The sequence below is a fragment of the Hyla sarda genome, chromosome 1, assembly GCF_029499605.1.
Source record: "Hyla sarda isolate aHylSar1 chromosome 1, aHylSar1.hap1, whole genome shotgun sequence".
NCBI classification, from domain to species: Eukaryota; Metazoa; Chordata; class Amphibia; order Anura; family Hylidae; genus Hyla; species Hyla sarda.
Genome location: NC_079189.1, coordinates 459,639,285 through 459,666,041, shown reverse-complemented (window position 1 = coordinate 459,666,041; position 26,757 = coordinate 459,639,285). Strand labels below are relative to the sequence as shown.

Genomic DNA, 26,757 nt, shown 5'->3' with positions numbered 1-26,757 from the left:
ACAAGCTGGTGTAGCCCCCAACTTTTCCTTTTCATAAGGGGTAAAAGGAGAAAAAGACCCCCAAAAATTGTAGTGAAATTTCTCCCAAGTACGGAAATACCCCATATGTGGCCCTAAACTGTTTCCTTGAAATACGACAGGGCTCTGAAGTGAGAGAGCTCCATGCGCATTTGAGGACTAAATTAGGGATTGCGTAGGGGTGGACATAGGGGTATTTTACGCCAGTGATTCCCAAACAGGGTGCCTCCAGCTGTTGCTAAACTCCCAGCATGCCTGGACAGTCAGTAGCTGTCCGAAAATGCTGGGAGTTGTTGTTTTGCAACAGCTGGAGGCTCCGTTTTGGAAACAATGCCATACAATACGTTTTTCATTTTTATTGGGGGGGACAGTGTAAGGGGGTGTATATGTTGTGTTTTACCCTTTATTATGTGTTAGTGTAGTGTTTTTAGGGCACATTCGCACTGGCGGGTTACGGTGAGTTTGCGCTGCGTCGAAAAATTTGCTGCAGCTCAAACTTCAAGCAGGAAACTTACTGTAAACCTGCCCGTGTGAATGTACCCTGTACGTTCACATGGGGGGGGGGGGGGGGGGGGGGCAAACCTCCAGCTGTTTCAAAACTACAACTCCCAGCATGTACTGACAAACCGTGCATGCTGGGAGTTGTAATTTTGCAACAGCTGGAGGCACACTGGTTGGAAAACCTTCAGTTAGGTTCTGTTACCTAACTCAGTATTTTCCAACCAGTGTGTCTCCAGCTGTTGCAAAACTACAACTCCCAGCATGTACTGATCGCCTAAGGGCATGCTGGGAGATGTAGTTATACAACAGCTGGAGGTGCACAACTACAACTCCCAGCATGCCGAGACAGCTGTTTGCTGTTTGGGCATGCTGAGATTTGCAGTTTTGCAACATCTGGAGGGCTACAGTTTTTAGAGTCCACTGCACAGTGATCTCCAAACTGTGGCCCTCCAGATGTTGCAAAACTACAAATCCCAGCATGCTCATGTGGTGCTGTTGTGATGGGCTCATAAAAAAATGAATTATCGGTAAGCAATGTTTCCGACTTTCAGCTCTCCTGGCCTGATTGCAGGATTTGGAAAAGCCAAAAGCTGGGACATATTGCAATTTATGTAACTCCCATTGACTGCTCCAAGTAGGCCAGAGGAGCCGGAAAAAGCTATTTGCTGAAGTGGGACAATCCATTTAAGAGGTGCCATAGCCCTTTTATTTGGAAAAGTAGTAAGCAGTCACTTTGCTAAATCAATAGTTTAAAGAAGAAAGTATTGTAAGGGCACATAATAGTAATGCACGTGCGTGTGCTTTCAACACCTGCACACTATACTATACTGCGTTTTCTCAGAATGTATTTATCAGGAACAGAGTTCATTCAGGTCTATATTCTTCACTTCTCTTATTCAATAATGTATTGTTTGTTACTTCCAACTCTCCATACATACCAGCATATAGAAGGTTTCTGATATTGTTATATGTAAACAGTCATGAGTGTAACTACAAGGGTAGCTGGTGCTGGGGGCCTCTCTCTACTCAGGTTTCGTTATTGATAATTGTGGATGATCTTAAGGGGATGGAGAAAATTTTGAAAATGAGAAAAAACAGGAAACAATGGAGGATAAAGTACTAGAAGTCCTATCCTTATTTGCTGCTGAAGATTGTCATGGTAAAGAGGGGTGCCTTTCTAAGTTTTGCTTGGTGGGCCCACAGTTCCTTGTTTGGCTGTGTTCACATGTACATTGTGGTTTCATTTATATATGACTGATAACATCTACGCCTGACACAGCTTATTGTTGGGTTCTGTCTTGGTATCCATTGTGCTGGCAAGAAGGGTTGTGCTACCTGAAGCGCTATGTCTGTAAAGTGTGGTGGAATTTCCGATAAGCCTCAGATTGTACAATCCATTAATTCCTCTGCTCTTTTGCACTACATTTGCAGGTTATATCTAAAATTATGGTGACTTACAGAAAGAATCTTACCTTATGTTCAGGCAATGAAACAAACTGCTGCCAAGAGGATAAGTGCGTTGTGGAAACCCTTCAAGTCACCGCCTGTGAGAATCAACGGACCATTGCCAGCATGGTTATGCATGCAGAAATTTTTATCAATACCACTTTTGTAGGAATTGTTTCAGGTAAGGGACTATTCAATGGGATTGTGGGATGTCATGGCATAGTAAAGTACCATATGTCGGGGAATATCTTCGACACTAGGGCCTAATATGTCAAATACATCATCTCCCTAAGGCCTCCATTTTGTCAGAGGATAGATAATAATACCATAACTCAATTATGTATTATTAATTATGGTCAACAAAAAATTATAAAAATATTAGGACCATTGAATGAATTGACAAAAATATACAAACAATGAAATTTACCTATCTGGACCAGACTATTTACCCAGATATGAGTTCAAGGAAGTAGTGGTAGAAGTAACTTTTGCAAGATAATAAAATAACAAAGTTATTATAAAAATGATATGCAGGTTTATTGGTTATAATTGATTAACATAAATGAGTAATATATACACATACCATGATATAAGAGTGTATATATAAAGAATATGAAACATTGATACATGAATGCCTTTAGTTAGTAACATCAAACATAGAAGTTGAAAAAGTAGTCCAGCACTGTACTTGTAGTGCAATTTCTCTTTATTCAGGAATGTATTCACAACAGGCAGAAAACAGAGTAAAAGCTTTATAACCTACACACAGCTCGCTCCCCCCGCCTGCGCAGGCGCAATGAGGAGGTGGGCGGTGGGAGCGAGCGCTTGCCAGGATAACAGGCTGCGGCGCGCACTGGGGATAAGCTAAGATGCACATGCGCTGGGACCTGTGTGTCAATCACACAGCGGTCCCAGCGCTGACGTGCAGGGGATAGGCGTGTCAGCGGCGGGGCATAGCGAACCTTGCGCCACACCTATCAGGCTGCCTTGTGCGGCTGCTATCAAACAACGTTTTTTGGGGGATAAATGCAGAGAGAACTAAGGTAAAAACACTGCTGTAGACACAATCTGAACACAGTACAAAGGCTGTGTGTAGGTTATAAAGCCCCAAGTTCATGACAGTTACACTTTAATCATAGAGTAGAGAAAAGTGCAGGGAAGGAAGGGGTGAGCTATAGCACGCTGTTACTCTGTAACATCAAACTTGGTTAGTTCAGATATCATTATTCCTCTAGGGAATTAGTATGTCATGTGGTGGAGCAAAGAAAGTTCCCATAGACTAAGCTATATGCAATATGTGAATGCATTAATCTGCAGTATAAGGAGGAGTGGTATGTACCTAACTTTACCATTTCAATATGAAGATTATATGAAGCCAGTTCTGCTCATCTACATGATATAATTCCATCCAGATTATAAATGAGGTAACTTAATCAAATAAGAATCCTGTGTATCTTACCGAGAGTATGCATAGTTGCACTTCTGGATAAAGAAAGATGGCTGCCTGGGGTCCATGGAAATGCCTTTAGTCATAACAAGTCATCAGAGAAGAGAGAACTATGGGAAAAAAATTTCACCCTGACTTTTCATGGCTCATCCTCTTCAGGTAGCTTCTAGGAACTTCTGCGAGGAATCTTGTAATGCCTCCTTTTGTGTCTACCCCTTTTAGGGTGCGTTCACACGGCTGTCTGTCCCCTTCCTGTTCTACTCCCGTTAAAGTATAAAAACAAAGTTACAAAAAAAAAAGGACACAAACAGATGTTATTTCAAAACTATCCGTTTGCCATAGACTTCAATCTTAAAATGATGATGTCCGTTTTTTTCTTCAATTATTATTATTTTTTTTTTTACGGGAGAAAAAATACGGCCGTTTTTTTTTTGTCGTCAAAAGAACCCAGAAATGAGTGCAGAAAGATGCAAACGGATGTAAAAGGATTGTAAAAAAAAAAAAAAAAAAAAAAAACTGACATGATTGGGATTTTTTTTATACCAGTTTTTAATCCGTTTACAGCCTGCAAAAACGGAACCTGAACGGGGATAAAAAAAACAGGGACAGAGACTGCGTGAATGCACCCTTAGCTTGTTTCTTATCTTAAGCATCCACCCAAAAAAATATAAGATCATCCAGTGATGACTGGGTGGGTGTGAGTAGATGTAGATCAGGGTCTAGTCACATGACATGACAGCTAATCATTAATTAACTATAACTGGTATAAAAAATATGAGTGCCATGTGACTATATTATGGCCATTATATCACCAGTACAATCTTTTAAATATCCTTGTCTTTCTAACCCAATACAAGTAGCCATGGATTACCTTCTCAGCCATCTCAAAAAGATACTATTCACTATAGACTAATAAAACCCTATGCTATCTAAATGCCCATGTATCCAGACCATATATCCAGTCTCTTGCCTAAGGTATGTAGATCAATATATAGTCATCATAACTATTATATGATAATATAGCAGAACAATACTAATGGACACTAACTATAATTAGTATAAGATAGCTATCTTTAAATATTTGACTATACCAACATTCCACTGCTAGTTTGAATGATACACCTAAAGACTGCTCAGTGTGTACAGAGCTGATCCCACCACTAGAGTCATATAATAAGACAATGGGTTTCACAATCAAAGGCTTACACACTATAACTCTGGTTCTTAAAAAATACCTGTCACCAAATAAACTGTTCTAAACTAACTAAAGCTATGTTCCCTAACTACTCCTAACACCCCTCCAGCCCTTTTTTTTCAGAGCTTTAAAAAGCTGTGTATCATACCTTTTATTCTTGCTCACATAGTGCAATTTCCCAGCAGGAGAAAGTGGGCTTTTCCCAGCAGGCATGACATCACTGAAGTCTGCTGGAGGACCACTTCCGCCCACACATGGTTGCAGTGCTGTGTTGAATAGAAGAGCTCAAGCTCTGCATGTTTCAGTCTGTGTTGCTATCAGTGAGGCTCTCCTGCAGCTTTCTGTCTGTGCAGCTTTCTGTGAGAATCTGTGGAGCTTTCACTTTCTGTGCAGCTATAAAATCAAGCTCAGTGCAGAGAAACACTTCCTGAGTTTTGACTCCTGCCAGGCTGAGAGGAGACCGAACTCGCTGTATTAATTGTGGCAGGGAACAGGACAGAACCACCTAGTGGCCGTCTATTACACTTTAAACATATTTATGTTGATAATTTTAAAAGCAAGTGAATGGGAAGGTGTCTGCTAATTACACAAGAACACTATATTAAAAGTTTTTTTTGGTGACGGGTACTCTTTAAGACTTGGCAAACATCATGCCTATTGTGTTAATACCCAAACTAACACAGTCCAGATTCAAAGATCATACAGGTATTGTCTATGGTTTTTCTCTGGTACACCTTCTGTTTATCTCAAGCATTCCACTCTGTATGATGTGTTTTTCTCAAACACACTTCCCATGACCTGGGGGAATGAAAGTGAATCATTTTGATTCAAGATGGACACTTTACACTATATTGTACCTCTCATATTATAACTCTGATTTTATTGGTACAAATAGCCTGACACTTATTACTTGTACACTGTACATACATGTAAGTAAAAATAATTACTAAAAAACAAATTAGAAATTTGACAAGGTAACAGCAAGTGCAATATGGACCCAAGTAGGGCTGGGCGGTATACCGGTTCATACCAAATACCGAATTTTTTGGGCTGCACGAAATGAATTTTCCCCCATACTGCAATACCGGTTGGGCCCCTTCCCCTCAGGAATGTATTATCAGCCCAGCGCAGCGCTGTCCCCACATCGGGGAACTAATCCTATGTTACCCGCCAGCGCTGTTCTGCTCCCCCCCCAATTAATTATCAGCCCAGCGGGGTACTACTCACATATGTCACCCCAAGCACTGTCCTCCTCCTCTTTGTTGGGGGCCGCCAGGCGCTGGAACTCTATACTGTACGCCAGTGGTCTCCAACCTGCAGACCTCCAGATGTTGCAAAACTACAACTCCCAGCAAAACTACAACTCACAGCCGTTGGCTGTCCGGGCATGCTTGGAGTTTAGTTTTGCAACAGCTGGAGGTCCGCAGGTTTGAGACCACTGCTGTACGCTGTATCCCTATGCCCAGGCTGCAAAAGATAAAGAAAATAAACTTTCACTTACCTACGTCGGCCACACGCTGGGGACGGGAACGTCGGACAGCCGTCAGCCTATCACCGACCGCAGCGATGTTCCGCCCCGGCCAGTGATAGGCTGAGCCCACTGTCATGTAAGGAGCTCTGGACGGCTTCTTACGTGACAGTGGGCTCAGCCTATCACTGGCCGGGGCGGGACATCGCTGCGGTCGGTGATAGGCTGACTGTTGTCCTACGTGCCAGTCCCAAGGAACAGTGTGTGGCCGACGTAGGTAAGTTAAAGTTTATTTTCTGTATCTTTTGCAGCCCGGGCATAGGGATACAGTGTACAGCAGTGGTCTCAAACCTGCGGACCTCCAGCTGTTGCAAAACAACAACTCCCAACATACCCGGACAGCCATTGGCTGTCCGGGCATGCTGGGAGTTGTAGTTTTACAGCAACTGGAGGTCCGCAGGTTGGAGACCACTGGCGTACAGTCAGTTCCATCGCCGGTGGCCCCCAACAAAGAGGAGGAGGGCAGTGCTTGAAGGTGACATATGTGAGGGGGGGGGGGGGGGCAGAACAGCGCTGGCGAGTCACATGATTTGGGTGTGTGTGTGTGTGTGTGAAAGTACCGTTATATACCGTGGAACCGCCGTAAGTTAAAAAAAATACTGTGATACACATGTTTGGTCAAACCGCCCAGCCCTAGACGCAAGTCGCGTGCATCTAATGTCTCCAAATGACAGCATTGTAGATCAGTTTAATTCTGTCAGTTCTTGTCATTACACCTGAAGTTAGGCCAGGACTTGGCCACAAAAATTGTATCTGTATTACACTCATGTGAAACCAGGCTTACTCAGAAATAAGTGTCCAAAATACAACCTATCCATATACCCTGACAGAGCAAAAAATTCAAGTCCTGCTATGAATTTATAAAGCTGATATTCAAAATGTGTGTATATGTTTAAGGCCCATTTACACGGGCAAATTTTTAGGTTTATGAGCGTTCCAAAAACCATTTTTTTACCCCTAATAGTCGACCAGTACAAAGGGGCCAGCTATCAACAGGAAAATGAGCAAATCCTTGTGTGCCACCTTCTTGCATCTTTTGTGCAGCCAATAGTCATTTCTATCGGCCGCCCATCATCCTGTGTAAGCAGGCGGTGTGCGGCTGATCATGAGGATCTTTATGGGACAATCTAGGGATTGTCCATGAGGCGTGGCCGTGTGGCTGATCAGGCCTTGTAAACGATTGCCTATCACAGAGATCAGCACTCTGTACTACTTCAAGTTGCCCCTTCTAAAATGGCTTGAATACTTTTACCTAGGTCAGTGTTTCCCAACCAGGGGCTTCCAGCTGTGGCAAAACTTCAACTTCTAGCATGCCTGGACAGCCTTGGGCTATCCGGGCATGCTGGGAGTTGTAGTTTTGCAGCAGCTGTAGGCACCCTAGTTGGGAAACACTGACCTAGAAGTTTACTAGACACTTTTTTTTTTTTTACAGATAATAAAACTGTGATACCAAACCAAGTGTACCAACCACTAGGACCCTGTCCCTGTAATCTTACGGCTGGGACTTGTGATGTCCGCTGCTGCTGTGATCAGGTAACTTATTTGCTGCTTCTTGTATTTTGTGTTACATGCTTTCAAGCTTAATGTTCCCTAAAGAAAAAAAAGATATGTATGGAATAAAATATAACATCTGCAGCCTTGAATCCTTCCTGTGAAGCAGACCTTTTACATATGGCCGGGTTAATTTATTAGTATGGCTGTGACTAATTGAATAACAGAATTCTAGATATCACAGGGCAAGCACCTTTTATCTCCCGGTATTCAGGTCTGCAATATCTATGCTTGATATGAGCTAATCTTAGATTAGGTTTACACGGCCCAAAATGTGCGCAAGGTCTGCCAGGAAAACGCGAGCAGACATTCCGCACAGACATTTGAATGATTAGGCAGGCGTTAGGACAGCTTGGAAGGGACTGCATTTCCGAGCGGAATCCACAGAAAGAATAGACAAGTGTATTCTTTCTGTGGACACCAGAACCTGGATTTCCTCCTGTGCACAGTTTAGCATAATCTCATTGAAATCAATGGGACTCTGCAGCAGCGGAATGTCTGTGCCGAATATTCCTGCAGAATTCCGCAGGGACATTCCGCTGTATGAACTTACCCTAACACTTCACAACCCTTGATACTGAGAGAATGAAGGGGTTTGTCATACAATAATGTCATTGCTGCATGCTGGTCTACATCTTGATTTAAAGGGGTACTCCGCTGCTCAGCGTTTGGAACAAACTGTTCCCGAACACTGGCACCGGGAGCTCGTGACGTCATAGCCCCACCCTCTCATGACATCACACCCCGCCCCCTCAATCCAAGTCTATGGGAGGGGGCGTGACACCCCTCCCATAGACTTACATTGAGGGGTCGGGGCGTGATGTCTTGAGGGGGCTGGGCTATGACGTCACGAGCTCCCGATGCTGGCTCCAGCATTCAAAACAGTTTGTTCCACATGCTGAGCAGCGGAGTACCCCTTTAATGTCAGCTATCAGTCTTGAAGTTGTATAATGGTATTTATTTATTTTTTTAGTTATCTCAGAAGGGTTCAGAGGTTTCTGTTTACAAATAATTTGAAATAACTATAAATTAACATTAAAAAAGTTCTATTCTATTCCCTAATATCTTTAACAGGAGTGTAGCACAAGCATGAAAGAGCTTTTTAATGGCTACTGTTACTCTGGTGTTTTCGGTGGAAATGTCTCTCCACCTTTTGACCAGCTTTGTAGTGTTCAGGAAAAGAACCGTGCCCCTGACTGGTTTCCATTCCTGTGCGTCCAGTCTTCCATGGACAATTCCCCATTTCTGGGCAATTTCTACCAGGGGTACACTGGGTAAGTTTCCATCTATTCTTGCACAGTGAAAGGGTTTGTCTGCTTTATTTGTCCCCTCTCTATATGAATGGAGACCCTAGCATAGTGCCTCTCTGTATTATCCTGCTACAAATAGAAGCTGTCTGTGGAGGTCCTGGCCGAATGAATTCATTGGGTGCTGCATCCATTTATCTGTTGGCATAAGCGAAACATCACTGCTTTCTTGGGAACAGATAATAACAAGGATACACTTTAGGAACTGTATGACCAGGCTGCCTGCAGATATCCCTATTATCTGATCACTACCACGGTTTAGGCTGCTTTCCACTATAAAAATGCACCCGTTATGAATGCTGTTATAAAAAGTGGGGAAATTGGCAGTTATACGGCCGGTACAAAATCACTAATGGCCATTAGAAAATCCCATTATAGTCCATGAGATTTTTCTAATAGCCGTTTTAACCGTTATCGCCCATTATTAATAACGACCGGTATTTTATGACGGGAAATGAACAGGAGAAATAGTGCATGCACTAATTCTCCCGTTACTATCGCCCGTCACAAAATAACAGCTGTTATTAATAACGGGCGATAACGGTTAAAGCGGCTATTAGAAAAATCTCATGGACTATAATGGGATTTTCTAATGGCCATTAGTGATTTTGTACCGGCCGTATAACTGCCGATTTCCCCACTTTTTATAACCGCATTCATAATGGGTGCATTTTTGTAGTGTGAAAGCCCCCTTACATGTATTTAACTAAAATGGACATAAAGCCTATATTATTTCTTATAAATTGTTTCTTTTCTTGACTTTACACAGATCACCCTCCCAGACTTTATCTTTTGATGTAAGCTTCCAGTCTATTTATCAAAATTCCCTCAATGGTTATAAACAAGGAGATCCGATATTAAGAGATCTAAATGGGTTCAATGAATATCTCACAATTCCACAGGTACTACTTTGCTCTGGTGTAAATGTGTTTTAACCCCTTAAGGACCTTGCCAATTTTATTTACGCCTTCTAAAAATCATAACTCTTATATTTTTCATCCATAGACCCATATGAGGGCTTGTTTTTTGCGCGACCAGTTGTCCTTTGTAATGTCGTCACTCATTTTACCATAAAATGTATGGCGCAACCCAAAAAAAAACTATTTGTGTGGGGAAATTGAAAAGAAAACCGCAAGTTTGCAAATTTTGGAAGGTTTCGTTTTTAGGCTGTACAATTTAGGGTAAAAATTAAATGTTATCTTTCTTCTGTGGGTCAATACGATTAAAATGATTCCCATGATTACATACTTTTCTATTATTGTATTGCTTTAAAAAAATCGCAAACCTAATTAGTACGTTTAAAATCCCCCTATTTTGACGACCTAGAACTTTTTAAATTTTTCATCTAAGTGGCGGTATGAGGGCGCATTTTTTCGCCATGATCTGTATTTTTTATTGATACCAATTTGTGTATATAAAACTTTTATTTATTTATTTATTTTTTTAATAAAATGTGACAAAAAACACCAATTTTACACTTTTTGGGGGGTAAAATGAGAAAAAGGGACAATTTACATTTTTATTGGGGGGAGTATTTTTTTTTTACACTTTTTATGTCCCCATTGGGGACTATCTATAGCAATCATTTGATTGCTAATACTGTTCAGTGCTATGCTGGAAGGCAGATCAGTGCAGAAGACGCTGGGAAGGCGGCAGAGGCAGGTGAGGGAACCTTTGTCTGCCATTTTAGCTGGTCTGATCTCCGCAGGCGATCAGATCAGCCAAAACTGTAGCCACACTGCCGTAGATGCTGTGATCTGTATTGATCACGGCATCTGAGGGGTTAATGGCGGACATCCGCATGATCGTGGATGTTGGCCATTACCGGCGGTCCCTGGCTGCTATCAGCAGCCGGGACCTGCTGTGCATGACCTGAGCATCGCTCTGATGCTCGCGGTCATGTATAGAACGTAAATGTACGTCCTGGTGCGCGAAGTACCTCTGCACCAGGATGTACATTTAGGTCCGTGTTCTTTAAGGAGTCAAGGCAAAGTTCACATTGTTGTTTGCATCTGACCTGCTCAAGGTATGTTTGGCTTTTTTTTTTTTTCCTAAAAACGGGTCGAAAGCAAATGGCAACTGCCAGGTCCCGACGGACCCCATTCTGGGGTTTACACAATTTTTTTTCTCCACCAAACGTGACATTACCATTAAATGCTTTCCTATCGTTTAAAACAATTTCCCTCTATTAAATAGGCTATGTGATTTCTAATATATTTGTAAATCACTTCATTTACCACAAATGACTCCTTACCTGAACTTAACATAGCCTGTTGTTAAGAAACATCAGGACATAGAAGTGAGGGCAGGGTTCACCATGTGTTATATGCAGGAAAGCCTGAGAAGGTCTGGGCTGCTGAAGATGATCCACTGTTGCTTAAAGTGGAATTCCAGGACAGAACATCTTATCCCCTGTCTACAGAATAAAGGACAAGTGTCTGATCGCAAGGGGGGGGGGGGGTCCAACCGCTGGGACCCCCGCTATCTCCTGCTCGGCACCCCGGCTCTCTCCATGCACGAAGTGTCCTCCACTTCATGATTATTCTTATTAATGTCACACGCAGTATGTAAATGAGGCTCAAGAAGTCAGTTGGGCATGCTGCTGCTGAAGTGGTCATGGCAAACTGGACTATAATTATGCCAATTCGGGCTCTAATAACACCTATCTAGGTATGATTAAGCTCTTTCAGGGCCTTATCTCATTGCTCACAGTAAGGATGTCATTCATGTCTAGATAGGCATTATTTGAGCCTGAAAAGTATGATTACAGCCCGGTTTGCCGTGACTGCTTCAGCATCCGCACGGCCAACTGACTACTTGAGCCTCATTTACATACTGCATGTGACATTTCTAACAGTTGTTTTCTCCACAGTTATAGATGTGCCAGCAGATATCGAGGCATGGTAGGACACATGAAATTAACTTCTATCACGTGTTGACACTCGTTATATAGGGTTAAACTTAGTGACAGGTTCCCTTTTAAAGTGAATCATTCAGCTGACCTGCACCCTATTATCTGCAGACATGAGCTGACAAATTCAATAACTTACGTGTCAATGAGAAGCTATTCAGGCAACAATCTTCAAGGATCTTTCTCGATCGGCTCCATTGGGGGACACAGAGCTTGGGTATATGCTGCTGTCTCTAGGAGGCTTGACACTATGGAAACCAAAAAGTCGTCTCCTCCCAGCAGGATATACCCGCCTCCAGGCCACTGAGCAATTCAGTTTTTGCTTAGTGAATTGGGCCCTGCGGGCTTGCGCGTCCTTTCACTTTTGGCTGCCGACGGCACTTCGCCTGCTCCGTTCCCCGGGCGCATAGGAACTCTCTACAGTCGGCGTGTGCGCTCGGGGTTCGGAGCGGGCCAAATTACTAAGTCCCGCTGTATTTCTTCGGCAGCCCGGCAGACGTTAGCTCCGCCCACCAGGCCTCATAAGCGCTTCAGCAGCGTGACATGAGCCGCCAATAAGCGCCGTGCACGCGTTTGGGGCCGTGCAGGGGCCAATCACAGCACCCTTGCCTCTGACCTGGCCTCTTCCTCCTATTGGCCGGTGTCTCTTCTCTCTCCTCACAGCTACGGTGCGGAGTTCTCCTCACAGCAGCTGCCTTGGGACACAGACTTGGGTGAGACTGTTCATTTTTTTTGCTATGTCCGTGCCCAGAACTGTTCCTCCCTCAAAGCAGATATCGGGAATATTAGTTACCCATTACGCTTGTAAAACCTGCTCTGCAAAAATGCCAGGTTATGCTGAACCCACTCTTCTGCCTGCTCCACTGCTCCCCCAGTCCCCCCTGCTATTTCTAACCCATGTGCTCCTTCAGACCCGGTGGGTTTGGCCGCCCCTCCAGCCTGGGTTTCCTCCCTCTCCCAGTCTATATCCGACTTGGCACAGGTCTCCCGTTCTGTGGTGACTGCCTTGGAGAGGTCTACCCTTCACTGGCCCTCTAGAAGGTCCCATTCCCCTTCTCCCTATGCTTCACATAAGCGTAATAGGGGTGTCTCCTCTGACTCATCCCCTGAGTCTTCTGGTAGACACGGGCGTTCCTCTCACAGGTCTCGCCCGACCGCTTCTTCAGACCACACGCGTCACTCTTCCAGAGGGTGTTCCCGTGGTCACCGCCCTGGCTCTCCCGAGCCACGTACCAGGTCAGAGTCTCCCTCTTCTAGGGCCGCCTCCACTCGTTCGCACTCTCCTGGAGAACTGGCGGACGAGGTTCCCGATTCGGCATTCGATTCAGAGGACCGTTCGGACTCAGTGGACACGGCGAACTCATTGGTTATGGCCATACCTTTAACCTAGAGGACCCTGGAACTTCGGACGTAGCTCCAGAAGTATCCTTTCATCGTTCCCGACCGGCACCCAAAATGTTCAGCTCTCACGCTGAATTTGATGCCATTCTAGAATCTGCCTGGAAGCACCCTGAGAAGAAGTTTCAGGGACTGAAGAAAGTGCAAGCGTGATATCCTTTCGCCAAGGACCTTGTCTCCAAACTGACTTCCTCTCCGTCGGTGGATCCTCCGGTTTCCCGCCTCTCTAAAGCTACTACTTTGCTGCTGGCGGATGCAGTTGCCTTCAAGGATCCAGCAGACAAAAAGGTTGAGTTTTTAGCGAAGTATGCCTTTGAAACAGCGGGTTCCTCCCTGCTTCCTGCCTTCGCCTCCACCTGGGTGTCTAAGGCCCTTTCGGTTTTGCATTCCCAACTCCGTTAGGGCATTCTTTCGGGATCTCCCCCAGAAGAACTGTCTGCTCTGGCCCTCCAATGTTCCAAAGCTGGAGACTTTCTGTGTTCTGCTTCCTTGCACTCAGCTCGCTGCGCTGCCTTTGCCACCGGTAACCTAGTGGCCCTCCATTTGGCTTAAAACATGGAACGCGGATGCTGCATCTAAGAAGTCTCTCACCGAGATTCCTTTTACCGGTTCCCGACTTTTCAGCAAGCGCCTGGATGAGATTATCTCTGAGGCGACAGGTGGCAAGAGCTCCTTATTACCTCAAAACAAGTCTAGCACTTCTTTCCGCAGAAAGTCTTCTTCCTTTCGGTCCTTTCGGACTTCTGCCCCCCTAAAGGGTCCAGCCAGGCGCCTCCACGTGACTGGAAGGTCCCCTTTTTCAAGGCGCGTCCCTCTTGGAAGTCGGACACCAACTGTTCCGACCGTTTTGCGGCTAAATAGGGCGACCGCAAACCCACTTCTGCATGAAGGGACGCCCCCACCCGCAGCTTTTTCTCAGGTGGGAGGTCCCCTCTTGCTCTTTCGAGACGTTTGGACCATGCACATTCGGGACTCCTCGGTCAGGGACTTGGTGTCCAACGGATACCGGATAGAATTTTGCCTCCCTTCTGAGGGATCGTTTTTTTCAGTCCCGTGCTCCCCGATCTCTCCCACTTGCGAGGGAATTTCGGGAGGCTCTTCAGTCCCTTCTCATCCAGGGTGTCATTGTCCCGGTTCCTTCAAGGGAACGCTTTCGGGGTTTCTATTCCTATCTTTTCGTGGTTCCCAAGAAAAACTGCTCTGTGCAGCCAATCCTGAATCTCAAACGTCTCAACCAACATCTTCTTATACGCCATTTCCGAATGGAATCTCTCCGTTCGGTGGTGGCGTCTATGGATCTAGGGGAGTTTCTTTCCTCGGTGGACATCAAGGATACCTACCTCCCACATTCCAATTTTTCCCTGACACCAGCGGTACCTCCGCTTTGCGGTTCCGGAAGGTCATTATCAGTTTGTGGCTCTCCCCTTCGGTCTGGCCACAGCGCCACGAGTCTTTGCCAAGATTCTGGCGCCCGTGATAGCTCTGTTACGGTTAAGAGGGGTATCAGTGATACCCTACTTGGACGATCTCCTCATCAAGGCCTCCACCAGAGCCCAGGCTCTGGAGAATGTGAGCCTCACTCTTCAGACCTTACGTCGCTTCGGGTGGATGGTCAACCGAGACAAGTCAGTTCTCTCCCCCACCCAGTCTCTGGTCTTCTTGGGGCTTCAGTTCGACTCGGCCTCGGCTCGGATTCGCCTCCCGCCGGACAAACGTCTGGCCCTCTTGTCGGGAGTCCGCTCCCTCCGAATACCATCCCCGGTCACCATCCGTACTTGCATGGAAGTCCTGGGTCGGATGGTGGCAGCCATGGAGGCCATACCCTTTGCCCAGTTTCATTACCGGCCTCTTCAGCTGGCGATTCTTGCCTGGTGGGACAGGTCTCTTCTCTCTCTCTCGATCGCAAGATTGTTCTCCCTCTCCGGACCCGTCAGTCTCTGCGCTGGTAGCTCCACTCCCCCCTTCTTCTTCAGGGGCGTTTGTTCCTTCCCCTCCACTGGCAGGTGGTCACAACAGATGCCAGTCTGTCGGGCTGGGGGGGTGTTTTCAGGGATCAGACGATTCAAGGCCTCTGGCCTCCCCAAGTAGCCCTTCTTTCCATAAACATCCTGGAACTGAGGGAGATCTATCTTTGTAGGAAGCATTGGGAGCCCCTACTTCAGGGCCACCCTGTCCAGGACCAGTCGGACAACGCCACGGCTGTGGCGTACATCAATCGGCAGGGCGGCACTCGCAGCTCAGCAGCCATGTGACAAAGATCCTCCTCTGGGCGGAACAAGCAGTTCCAGCCATTTCGGCGATTCAAATTCCGGGAGTGCTCAACTGGGAAGCGGATTTCCTCAGTCGGTCTTCAGCCGACCCCGGAGAGTGGTCCCTTCTTCCGGAGGTGTTCGCACAGATCTGCGACCTCTGGGGGACCCCAGACGTGGATCTCTTCGCGCCTCGACACAACCGGAAAATTCCGACGTTTGTGTCAAAGTCCAGGGACCCCCTGGCTTAAGCCGCGGATGCCCTAGTAATTCCGTGGTCGGGCTTTGTCCTACCCTACCTGTTCCCTCCTCTCCCCCTCCATTACAGGGTTCTGAGGAAGCGGAAGGAGTCCCCGCCATTCTGGTGGCTCCAGACTGGCCTCGAAGGGCATGGTACGCCGACGTGGTCTTGCTTCTGGACGACGTTCCGTTCAGTCTTCCACTTCGTCCAGACCTACTGTCACAGGGTCCTCTTTGCCACCCCAATTTACAGTCGCTGCATTTGACGGCATGGCGGTTGAGGCCGCGGTTCTAAGGGCCCGGGGCTTCTCTTCCCAGGTAATTTGCACCATGCTCAGGGCTCGCAAGCCCTCCTCTGCGAAAATTTATCACCGTACCTGGCGGGCTTACTTTCGTTGGTGTGAAACTCAGACCTTTTCTCCAGTTACCTTTTCCCTTCTCCGTCTCCTCTCCTTTTTGCAGTCGGGGTTGGAACAAGGGCTGGCTCTCAGCTCCCTTAGGGGTCAGGTTTCGGCTCTTTCCTTCAGGGCGTGGCACACGCTGTCCCCCCTTACCGGTCCCCTTCTCCCCCTTGGGACTTGAACTTAGTTTTGGGTGCTCTCCAGGACGCACCTTTTGAGCCTCTTAGGGAGGTTCCCCTTGGCGCCTATCCTGGAAGGTGGCTTTTCTTATAGCTATTACTTCCATTAGGAGAGTATCTGAACTTGCAGCTCTCTCCTGACGTTCTCCTTTCCTGATAGTTCATCAGGACAAGGTTGTTTTCCAAACAGATCCGTCCTTCTTACCTAAGGTCGTTTCGGCTTTTCATCTCAACGAGGACATCGTCCTTCCGTCCTTTTGTCCCGCTCCTTCTCATCCCAGGGAGCGCTTGCTCCACAAATTGTATGTGGTTCGGGCTGTTCGGACTTATCTTTCTGTCACCTCTTCCTTTCATCAGTGCGATTCTTTCTTCATCCTTACGGAAGGTCGTCTAAAGGGACAGCCTGCTTCTAAGGCCACCATTTCTCGATGGATCCGATGTGCTATTTCGAAAGCCTACTGCTGCAAGGGGAAGATCCCACCCTTCAGGGTTTTGGCTCTGTGGGAGCATCCTGGGCTCTCCGACACAAGGCCTTAGCCTCGCAGATCTGTAAAGCTGCCACCTGGTCGTATTTGCACACTTTTTCGAGATTTTACCAGGTTCATACTTTCGCATTGGCTGATGCTAGTCTGGGCCGTAAAGTGTTGCAGGCAGCGGTGGTACAGCCGACTGCCTGACCTTTTTTTGCTGCCCACCCAAGGGACGGCTTTAGTATGTCCCAAGGTCTGTGTCCCCCAATGAAGCCGATAGAGAAAAGGAGATTTTTTTAGACTTACCGTAAAATCTCTTTCTCGAAGGATCCATTGAGGGACACAGCTCCCACCCTTTTCTGGGGTTCCTATTCAGTTATCTGTCCGAGGGAGTGTTCAGTTATTTTTCCTTCTGGTTCTCGGACAGTTCATGGTCTTTTTCCTTTGACCTGTCGGTCTCCTCCTATTGCTCTGGGACTAAAATTAATTGCTCAGTGGCCTGGAGGTGGGTATATCCTGCTGGGAGGAGCCGACTTTTTGGTTTCCATAGTGTCAAGCCTCCTAGAGACAGCAGCATATACCCAAGGTCTGTGTCCCCCAATGGATCCTTCAAGAGAGAGATTTTACGGTAAGTCTAAAATATCTACTTTTTGGTATGGTAAAGATTGAAATTCTAAGATCTGCAGATTGCTGTGTGTGAATGTATTTGTTTGATCGTCTGGCAATTTTGTTTTCTTTTTCCCCAGCAATCTGCTATTGGGACATGCATGAGATACGCACCAGTGGCTTATCTTCAAGATTTCAGTGCTACGTGTGCCACTGATATATCTGTGTGCTCAGATGCTTTAACATTTCAGTTGGATGGTGTGAAGGTTAAGGATGGCAGCGGAGGTCAGTTATTAATGTATGTCTTTCTATGATCTGTATAGAAGGTGGGTGCAGTGGAGGTTGGATTAATTGGTCACTGCTAGGGCTGCAGCTAACGACTATTTTAATAATCGATTAGTTGTCAAAATGCCCAAAAAAATGTCAAAAAAACTATGTACAATGGCCATATTAAAAGTTTCTAGCATGTGATGTGACCAAACAGCAGCAATTTTTATAATTTTTTTTTTTACATTTACGCCGGTTGCTGTACAGGATCATTATTAATGAACCTGTACAGAAACTAGCGTAAATTTGATACTGCCGCATGGGTAACAGTTAGACTTGTGGTAGTATCAAATATGTATAAGAAAAAATTATTTTCTTTTTACTTTTTTTGTATAGCAATAGGAAAAGGGGGAGCTAATTTTTATTGGGGGAGCAGTAAATTTACATTTTTTTTCTTTACTTTTTTTTTTTTATATAGCACTCCTATACACATGTGTATGTGCAGACTGCAGACCATTGCTTTTACAGACCCCTTTAGACAGCAGGGCCCCCCCTTTAGACAGCAGGGCCCCCCCCTTTAGACAGCAGGGCCCCCCCCTTTGGACAGCAGGGCCCCCCCCCCTTTGGACAGCAGGGCCCCCCCCCTTTGGACAGCAGGGCCCCCCCTTTGGACAGCAGGGCCCCCCCCCTTTGGACAGCAGGGCCCCCCCCCCCTTTGGACAGCAGGGCCCCCCCCCCCCTTTGGACAGCAGGGCCCCCCCCCCCCCCCTTTGGACAGCAGGGCCCCCCCCCCCCCTTTGGACAGCAGGGCCCCCCCCCCCCTTTGGACAGCAGGGCCCCCCCCCTTTGGACAGCAGGGCCCCCCCCTTTAGACAGCAGGACCCCCCTTTAGACCGCAAGGCCCCCCTTTAGCTCACCTGCAGCTGTCCTCTGTCGGGGGCTGCCGCTCCCCTGCACAGTTCTCCCGTCCGCATCACGTTGTGCTATGGAGGACCATGTGACACACACGTCACTCTGATTTCTCCGTAACGTTACGCCGGGCGCAGTGAAAAGATGGGCTATGGGTTAATTCCTTGGAGTACCCCTTTAAATTTTCACTCAAAATATAGATTTTGCCATATATATCATTAAATGTAATTCTTTCTATTAAAAATTTACTTTTTTTTTTCCTTTTCTGACGTTATGGCCAATTCTACAAAAGTGACAGCACAATGTGCAGCCATATTAGTTGCCACCATTTGAATTAGCTTTACATAAACTGATGCAAATGTGGTTATTCCATTTAATCAGTGACAAAGTTTTACCCTCTAAATTGTTTTATTTCTTTCATGTTATTTTCCACAGTGTCACCCAAACTGTGGAAAATAACATGAGACATTTTTTTACAACTCCCCTGTAAAAATAAATGAATATATAAATACATACCGGTACTAGCTGTTTTTACATATATATTTATTTAGTCATGTATCTGTTTCAGGTACAATTCCTCTTACAGTAACACTTATAAACACTACACAGGATATTCTTCCTACAGGTATGTCATTTATCTTAAAAGTAAAGTATATTTTTTTAGTGTTCTTTTTTTTCCATTCTTAATTCTAAATGTAGATAAACCATTACATTTGATATGATTGTGTTGCTGTTCTTCTGTAACACTTGACCACGTTTTCTCTGTAGGACCTGTCTTAGCACAAGCTTTGCAGTGTGACGTGAATGTGTCAGCAGACTACGTATTTATATGGGAAGCTAATAAAATAAAGGAAATCCAGGTTACTGTTGAGACTGCTCGTATCACTCTTACTCACCAAGGTAACATTATTTTTATTATGTTGCCTATGAGTTTCATGTTACCAAATAAACCTTTTAATTAATATGGTCATTGCATGTAATTCCTCAGGCCCTTATAGTAGCTTTTAGGGACCAAAATGTGATTATTTGGTTAATTTTCGCCTTTTAGTCTCCTACCAGTTATATAATTGATTTACAGCAGTGTTATTACCATAATAGATGTTGCTGTAGAGATATCCAAACTGTGGCCCTGTAGCGGCTGGAAAACTACAACTTACAGCATGCCCGGACAGCCATCGGCCATAGTTTGGAGACCTATACTGTAGAGTAACATATGATGTTAATGATCATTTTCATCCCTCCTCTAATCTTATTTTATATACATGTTTCATACAGACATACACGTGTAACAAGCTATCAGCAATTGCACTTTCTCTACAATGTAAAAGTTTGAGTCATTATATGTAGCCATTTGCAGATCAGTAATTGTATTGTCTTCTATTCACAGCAAAACTACCTCAAAGATTCACAGCTACATTTCTCACCAGCAATAGTACACCAGATGTCCTCTCTGGCAATCCAGGTATAAAAAGTTATAAAACTGTAAAATAAGTGCAGCTAATCAGAAACTATTAGACATAGTGAACACCTATCTTGCCACCATGCCCCCTTCAATTTGGCACAATTTAATTTGGAACTGGCAACCAATTGCTTATTGTACACTCCCAGCTTTTCTCCAAAACAGTGCATACACTGGCAGAATTTCACTAAAGTCCCCTTGTCACCTGCCATGATTGTTGATTCCAAAGAGTAAAAAATTATTTATTACAAAACCCGGTAGAATTATTATTTTTTTTTTAGTTATTTTATGACACTTTTTTATGCATATTCATAGCTGTTCTCTGATTTTTATGTTTTGGTGCTTACTTGTCTCTCTTATACTCGATTGTACACAAAGTGTTTCATGTAGGTGTATGAACCCATATAAGAAAGAAGAAAAAAAAAGCAACTGGTCACCTGGACATACTCACCCCCTTTAAATAGCTGATCCGCTGACTGTCTGCCTTTCGCCTATAGAAAGATTGATGTTCTAGCCTTAGGGTAGGCCATCAAAATCGGTCCCACTTGGGAACTTAAACTTCTAAATGCTTGATTGTGTTTATATAATACAATGCAATACTTAAAGGAGTACTCTGGTGCATAGTACTCCAGCTCCGTCCTGCAAAAAATGAAAATAAACCATCCCTCACCTTCCTGGGTTCCCGCGGAGCGCCACTACAGCTGATCGGTCCTCCGGTCCATCTTCTTCATACTTCCGTGTGAACGAAGCGTCACATGGCGCTCAGCCTATCGCCGGCCGCCGCGATGTTCTGCCTCGGCCCATAATAGGCTGAGCGCCATTTGACACTTCATTCACACGTAGGTATGAAGAAGATGGGAACCCAGGAAGGTGAGGGATGGTTTATTTTCATTTTTTTTGCAGGACGGAGCAGGAGTACTCTGCACCAGAGTACTCCTTTAAAAGGGTACTCCACTTGAAATTTTTTTTTATAAATTGACTGGTGCCAGAAAGTTAAACAGATTTGTAAATTACTTCTTCTTAATCCTTCCAGTACTTATGAGCTGCTTTATGTTCCAGAGGAATTTTTTTTATCTTTTATAATTTACTTTTTGTCTGGCCACAGTGCTCTCTACTGACACCTCTGTCCATTTTAGGAACTGTCCAGAGTAAAAGCAAGTCCTCATAGGAAACCTATCCTGCTCTGGGCAGTTCCTAAAATGGACAGAGGTGTCAGCAGAGAGCACTGTGGTCAGATAGAAATGAAATTCATAAAGAAAAGAACTTCCTCTGGAACATACAGCAGCTGATATGTACTGGAAGGATTAAGATTTTTTTTTACAAATCTCTTTAGCTTTCTGGCACCAGTTTATTTATAAAAAAAAAAAAAAGTTTTCCAGTGGAGTACCCCTTTTAAGTACTTGTGCTGTGTATTATACATGTCAGCACATAGATGTATAAAGGTGGCAAACCAAAACCTACTTTAGGCCCTCCCCCGCAAAAGTATCATGGGGGTGACCGTCCCTCTGTCAAACTCCTTACATGCTGTGGAAGCTAATGATAATTGCACCTCGTGGGTTACATTGGGGATCTACGATATCTCCAATCCCTGCTAGTGCAACAGGATATCAGCTGTATGTTACAGCGGACACCTGTTACTGATCATTTTATGTGCCTTTACCATCACTGTGCAGTAAATGTACAGCAGTTTGTGTTAAAATCCATCCATTCTTGACTTAATTAAGTTTATATAATTGGGTGTAAACCTAACCTGTGTAAAAAAAAAAAAATTCAAAAAAATTGCCATGTCTAGGAATGTGTCAAAAGTTTTTATCATTTGAGGTCTAAGTGTTTAACATCCCAACTGATCACTAGATCAAGCAAGGAGAGAAGCACTGTAGCGTATGCTTCTCTCCCCACTCTGTGCCTATGGGAGCAAGACTGCCCCATACACTTGCATTATAAGAATGTCTTGGACACAGAACCGGAGGAAAATATGCTAGACATATACTTCTCCCTCCTTGTTCTAGCGATTTCTAAGGGATTTCTACTTTCTTTGTGCCTGTTTAATATAAAATATTAAAAAATATAAAATTTTGAGAACTGTAATCATTAGTTTACAATTATTAACAATGTTTTCATGCTCAGGCTATCAAATTGGAAAACCTGTAATAGCTGCTAATGGGAGTGCACCATTTACCAAGAGCACTATTAATGTCTGGAAACCAGGTATATTGTTGTTTCTGTTTTGTATAATGAGTTATTATACAGTATAAGTGTAACACGGATGTAATAGCAAAGACTATACCAGGCAAAATGTTTGGGAGCTTAATCTATTAAAGCAGATATAAAATATCTAGGAGATAACTTATACTGTATATACGCACAGATCAACCATAACAATAAATCACTGACAGTGAAAGTGAACCTTTTGTCTTGAATTTGAAGTGTTAGAAGCAGGAAAAATGGGCAAGCTTAAAGGGGTACTCCACCCCAAGTTGTCTTATCTCCTATCCAAAGGGGGACAAAATGTCTGATCGCAGGGGGTCCCAGAGGCCTGACCCTCCGCATTCTGAGGGTGGCGCAGCAGCCTTCTTGGAGCTTCCATGTTCATGATGACATGCCACACCCCCTCTATTCATATCAATGGGAGGGGGCATGACTGCTAGTACATAGTCATCACACCTTCTCCCATAGGCATGAATGGAAGGGGGGAGGGGGGGCTTGATGGCTGTGGTCACCAATCATGCAGCACAGTGCGGAGTTCCCTCTATGTACCGGATGACTGGGGTGCCACGCCGCTGGGACCCCCTGCCCTGCAATCAGACGTCTTATCCCCTATCCTTTTGATAGGGGATAAGATGTCTAGGGGTGGAGTACCCCCTTAAGGATCTGAGCGACTGACAAGGGTCAGATTGTATTGGTTAGAAAACTGGTTCTGAACATCCCTAAAATGGTAGATGTTGTGGAGTATACAATACATACTGTATATACAATGCTCATTAATGCACATGGTAAGTGAAGGCTGGGCCATCTGGTCCAATCCCACAGAAGAGCTACTATTGCACATAATGCTGGAAAAGTTACTGCTGGCTATAATAAAGTGCATTGCATCTGGGTGGGGTATGGGGGTTAGTAGTCACATCCTGGTCAAAGTTCTCATACTGACTCCTCTCCATTGCTAAAAGTAGCTACACAGTACAGATCAGAACCTAATCATTGTTCTGTACACCTCTTTATGTCAACAGGAGTTCCTAATGTCAGTGGTTTCTTTCAGCAGTATATGGCACCTAGAAAAAAAATAGTTAGGCAGTGCTTTGAGAAACATGACTTTGAACTCAGTCTTCCAGCTCTCTGTGCTATCAAAGATAAATGGAAAGAATTAAGAGGACAGCGCCTCTCAGAATTCCGTGAGGAATTTCTTCAGAATTTCCCTGGGAAAGTATTGGGTTCATGCATATCACCCCTCCATGGTGGGGTACAGTCATGTGATCTAGGGCTGCAGCCTGCAAGTTTTGGACTGTTCTCCTCAAGGGGGGGTCATTATTATGTCAGACGAATAATGGCAGGAAAAAATCTTTGCAGTGACACTGCCCTTCTTACGATCATTTTCAGTTGGGAGTCCAAATAAAGGTATTCATTTATTGACACATACAAACGAACGGCCAGGGTGCAAGACTTGTTTCGGAAGCAAGTTCTCCCTTTTTCAATTGCATAAAAGGCTGTCTAATTGCTAGCAAGCATTTTAGGGGATGGGCTGGAAAAAAAAAAAAGCTCTGATCCTCATCCTGCAATTTTGGTCAATTTTGGTTTCACACAGTCATAATATGGGTGTTGCTTTGCCACCATATTACGGCTGCAAGTCCAAGCCTGACTGTACTGAAAGCATCATGGCAGTCAGTCAGTTTGGGTGTGTTGAACCGTAGTTTGGCCAAAACAAATAGCTGTAATATCTGTGCAAAACTATGCTTGTGTGAAACTGGCTTTATTGCTGGAAACAGAGCGAATTTCTACACCAAAAACGATGCAATGTTGGCTTTGAAAACCCTGCTCCCATTGACTTGGGAGGCAGAAAACTTCTTCTTTGAGCGATTATGCTTTCAATCTCCCATTAAAATCAGCCGGAATATCAGGGCTCACTAAGCTGTGGCGCAGCACTACATAGAGGCACGTGGCTTTACAGGAATTAAAGGATCTGCTGCTTTACATCTTTGTGCCATTTTCCACAGGTCACTCTCAGCCTTCCATACCTTGACAGGTCAGAGTTGTTTTTGTCATACTACTGGTTCCTACACAATTTGTAAGCATCTAGTTTTTGTGTAATCTCTTATTGTATATTTAATGTTCAGTTATGCTTTTTAAATGACTGTAGTTGAGAATAGCCTTTTCTATAATTTGTTTTTCTGTTTCAGTTTCGGATAGCTCATGTTCTAGTATCACTCGGACTCCTGTTCTCTTTGGAGAAAATTCATATTCTGGATGTCTCCTTAAAGTGGTCAATGAAAACTGCACACAGCTAAGGTTGGTAAATATAACAATTTAAGATTATTACTCTATTTATGTGACTGACCAATACCATGTATATGTATGTGTGTGTGTGTGTGTGTATATATATATATATATATATATATATATATATATATATATATATATATATATATATATATATATATATATATATATATATATATAATATATATATATATATATATACACACACACACACACACAGAACATTAACCCCTTCCCGCTATAGGACGTATGCATACGTCCAAGCATCCGACACGTTCACGCATTTGGACGTATGCATAAGTCATAGCTATCTCTGGCACTGCCGCGGGCAGCACAGGAGATCGTTGACAGGACCTGGCTGTTAATCACAGCCAGAGTCCCATCGCAGCTGCCGAAGCCGCGATCGCGCTGGTCCCGGCAGTATTAACCCCCTAGATGCCGTGATCAATCCTGATCACGGCATCTATGGTGTTGACAGGGGGAGCGCTCTCCCCCTGTTCTCCAACGGCGAAACTATCACGGGTTGCCGTTGGTTGCTATGGCAGGAGGAGGTCAGATCATGACCTCCTGTCTGCCTGCTATGGAAGCCTGTGAGATCCAGCCAGAGGCAGGATCGCACAGGCTGTATTGTGTGCAGCCAATCAGGTCATACTGTGCTGCAGTACAAATGTATTGCAGAATAGTATTACCTGTAAAAAATAAAATAAAAAGTTCTTCAATAAAAGTATGAAGTGTAAAGAAAATAATAAAAAAATGCCCCTTTCTCTATCTGCTCCATTGGGGGACACAGACCGTGGGTGCATGCTGCTGTCTTTAGGAGGTGTGACACTCCTCCCAGCAGGATATACCCGCCTTCAGGCTCTGAGCTAATCAGTCTAAGCTTAGTGTCTGAAGGAGGTGGACATGGTCTGGATTTCTCCAGACCAGGTCTTCAGATTTTTTTGTTTTCCTAGTATAGGGAACGTGTTAGTTTTTTATTCCTTTTTCTTTTCTGTTTTCAGGTGGGGACTCAGGGACTCCGGTTCCCTGTTTTCCCCATTGCGAGTAAGGGGGCACAGACATTGCGTATATGCGCTGTTCACCCCCCCTCGCCAATGGTCAGCGCTTGGGTTGGTACCTCATGGGTCCGGGTCCCCCTATTTCCCTGCTCGCCTCGCTCACGCATAGCAGCCAGGCGTGATGCAGGTAACTAAAGCTGACTGAAGACTTCACTGAAGACTCCATTAGGTAAGTTCTTCTGACTTAGGTAAATACCCCCCCTTTTTCTCCATAGGTACGGACTCGCAACCTCTGGAGACCCCCTGTTTTTGGCCCACCTTCAGGGTATGGGACTGGCTTATACAGGGGCTGCACTTTATTCTGGGGGAGCAGTGGCACATGAGGGGGCATGTAATATGGGGCACTTCACTTTATTGTGTGTGTGCTTGGTGTAACTACGTCCACAGCTCCTTTTATGCGGCTGTCAGCCGCAGCGGTGTTTCGGGCCGGGCGCTCTCAGCGCCGGCTTGCTTTCGCTTTTCCGACAGCGCCTTATACGCGGCTGACAGCCGCTGCGCTGCTATGAGCCGGGTGCATCAGCGCCGGCTTACTTTCACTTTTGCCGGCAGTCTCTGCCGGCGCTTAGACTGCCCGCTCTATTCCCCCGAGCGCATATGCGGCTTACATGTGCGCTCGGGACATGATGCTCCGGACTCTTTTCGGCCGGTCTGTAGCTCCGCCCACAGGGCTGGGAGCTCTCAGAGGCGCGAAGCAGCCTCCAATCAGCGCCGTGGGTGCGATTTTCAGTGAGAAGGGGTCAGTTAGTTACTGCCTTGCTTCAGGCACGCTCCTCTCTTCCTATTGGCTGGCCTGTTCATTCACTCTAGCTGCTCGGAGCGAGTTCTCCTCACTGCAGCTGACAGGGGACACAGACTAGGGTGAGAAAGTTCCTGTCTCCTTTTCCCACATTATGTCCGTACCCAGAACTGTTCCTCCCTCTAAACAGAAACCTGGAACTTCAGTGACTTACTTTGCCTGTAAGCACTGTAATACCTGATGTCTGGCTCTGCTGAGCCCACTTGCCCGGCCTGCTCCAACAGCCTGGGTCTCTTCCCTGACCCAGTATATGGCTGACTTGACCCAAGTCTCCCGTTCAGTGGCTGAGGCCTCCCGGGAAGCGGTGTCCGCCTTGAAAGAAGACCCCTT

The 26,757-nt window shown here is 45.1% G+C and overlaps 1 protein-coding gene across 1 annotated transcript in view; it reads left to right on the top strand.

Moving 5' to 3' along the window:
- Positions 1-26,757, top strand: part of TCTN2 (tectonic family member 2) — a 62,344-nt gene that overhangs the window by 21,967 nt on the left and 13,620 nt on the right. Inside the window, exons 4-13 of the mRNA XM_056534277.1 lie at positions 1,951-2,146; positions 7,568-7,668; positions 8,761-8,960; positions 9,763-9,895; positions 17,588-17,732; positions 19,192-19,248; positions 19,392-19,523; positions 20,011-20,085; positions 22,210-22,290; positions 24,474-24,582. Coding sequence (XP_056390252.1) covers positions 1,951-2,146; positions 7,568-7,668; positions 8,761-8,960; positions 9,763-9,895; positions 17,588-17,732; positions 19,192-19,248; positions 19,392-19,523; positions 20,011-20,085; positions 22,210-22,290; positions 24,474-24,582 — 1,229 coding nt within the window. The remainder of the gene's footprint in view (positions 1-1,950; positions 2,147-7,567; positions 7,669-8,760; positions 8,961-9,762; positions 9,896-17,587; positions 17,733-19,191; positions 19,249-19,391; positions 19,524-20,010; positions 20,086-22,209; positions 22,291-24,473; positions 24,583-26,757) is intronic.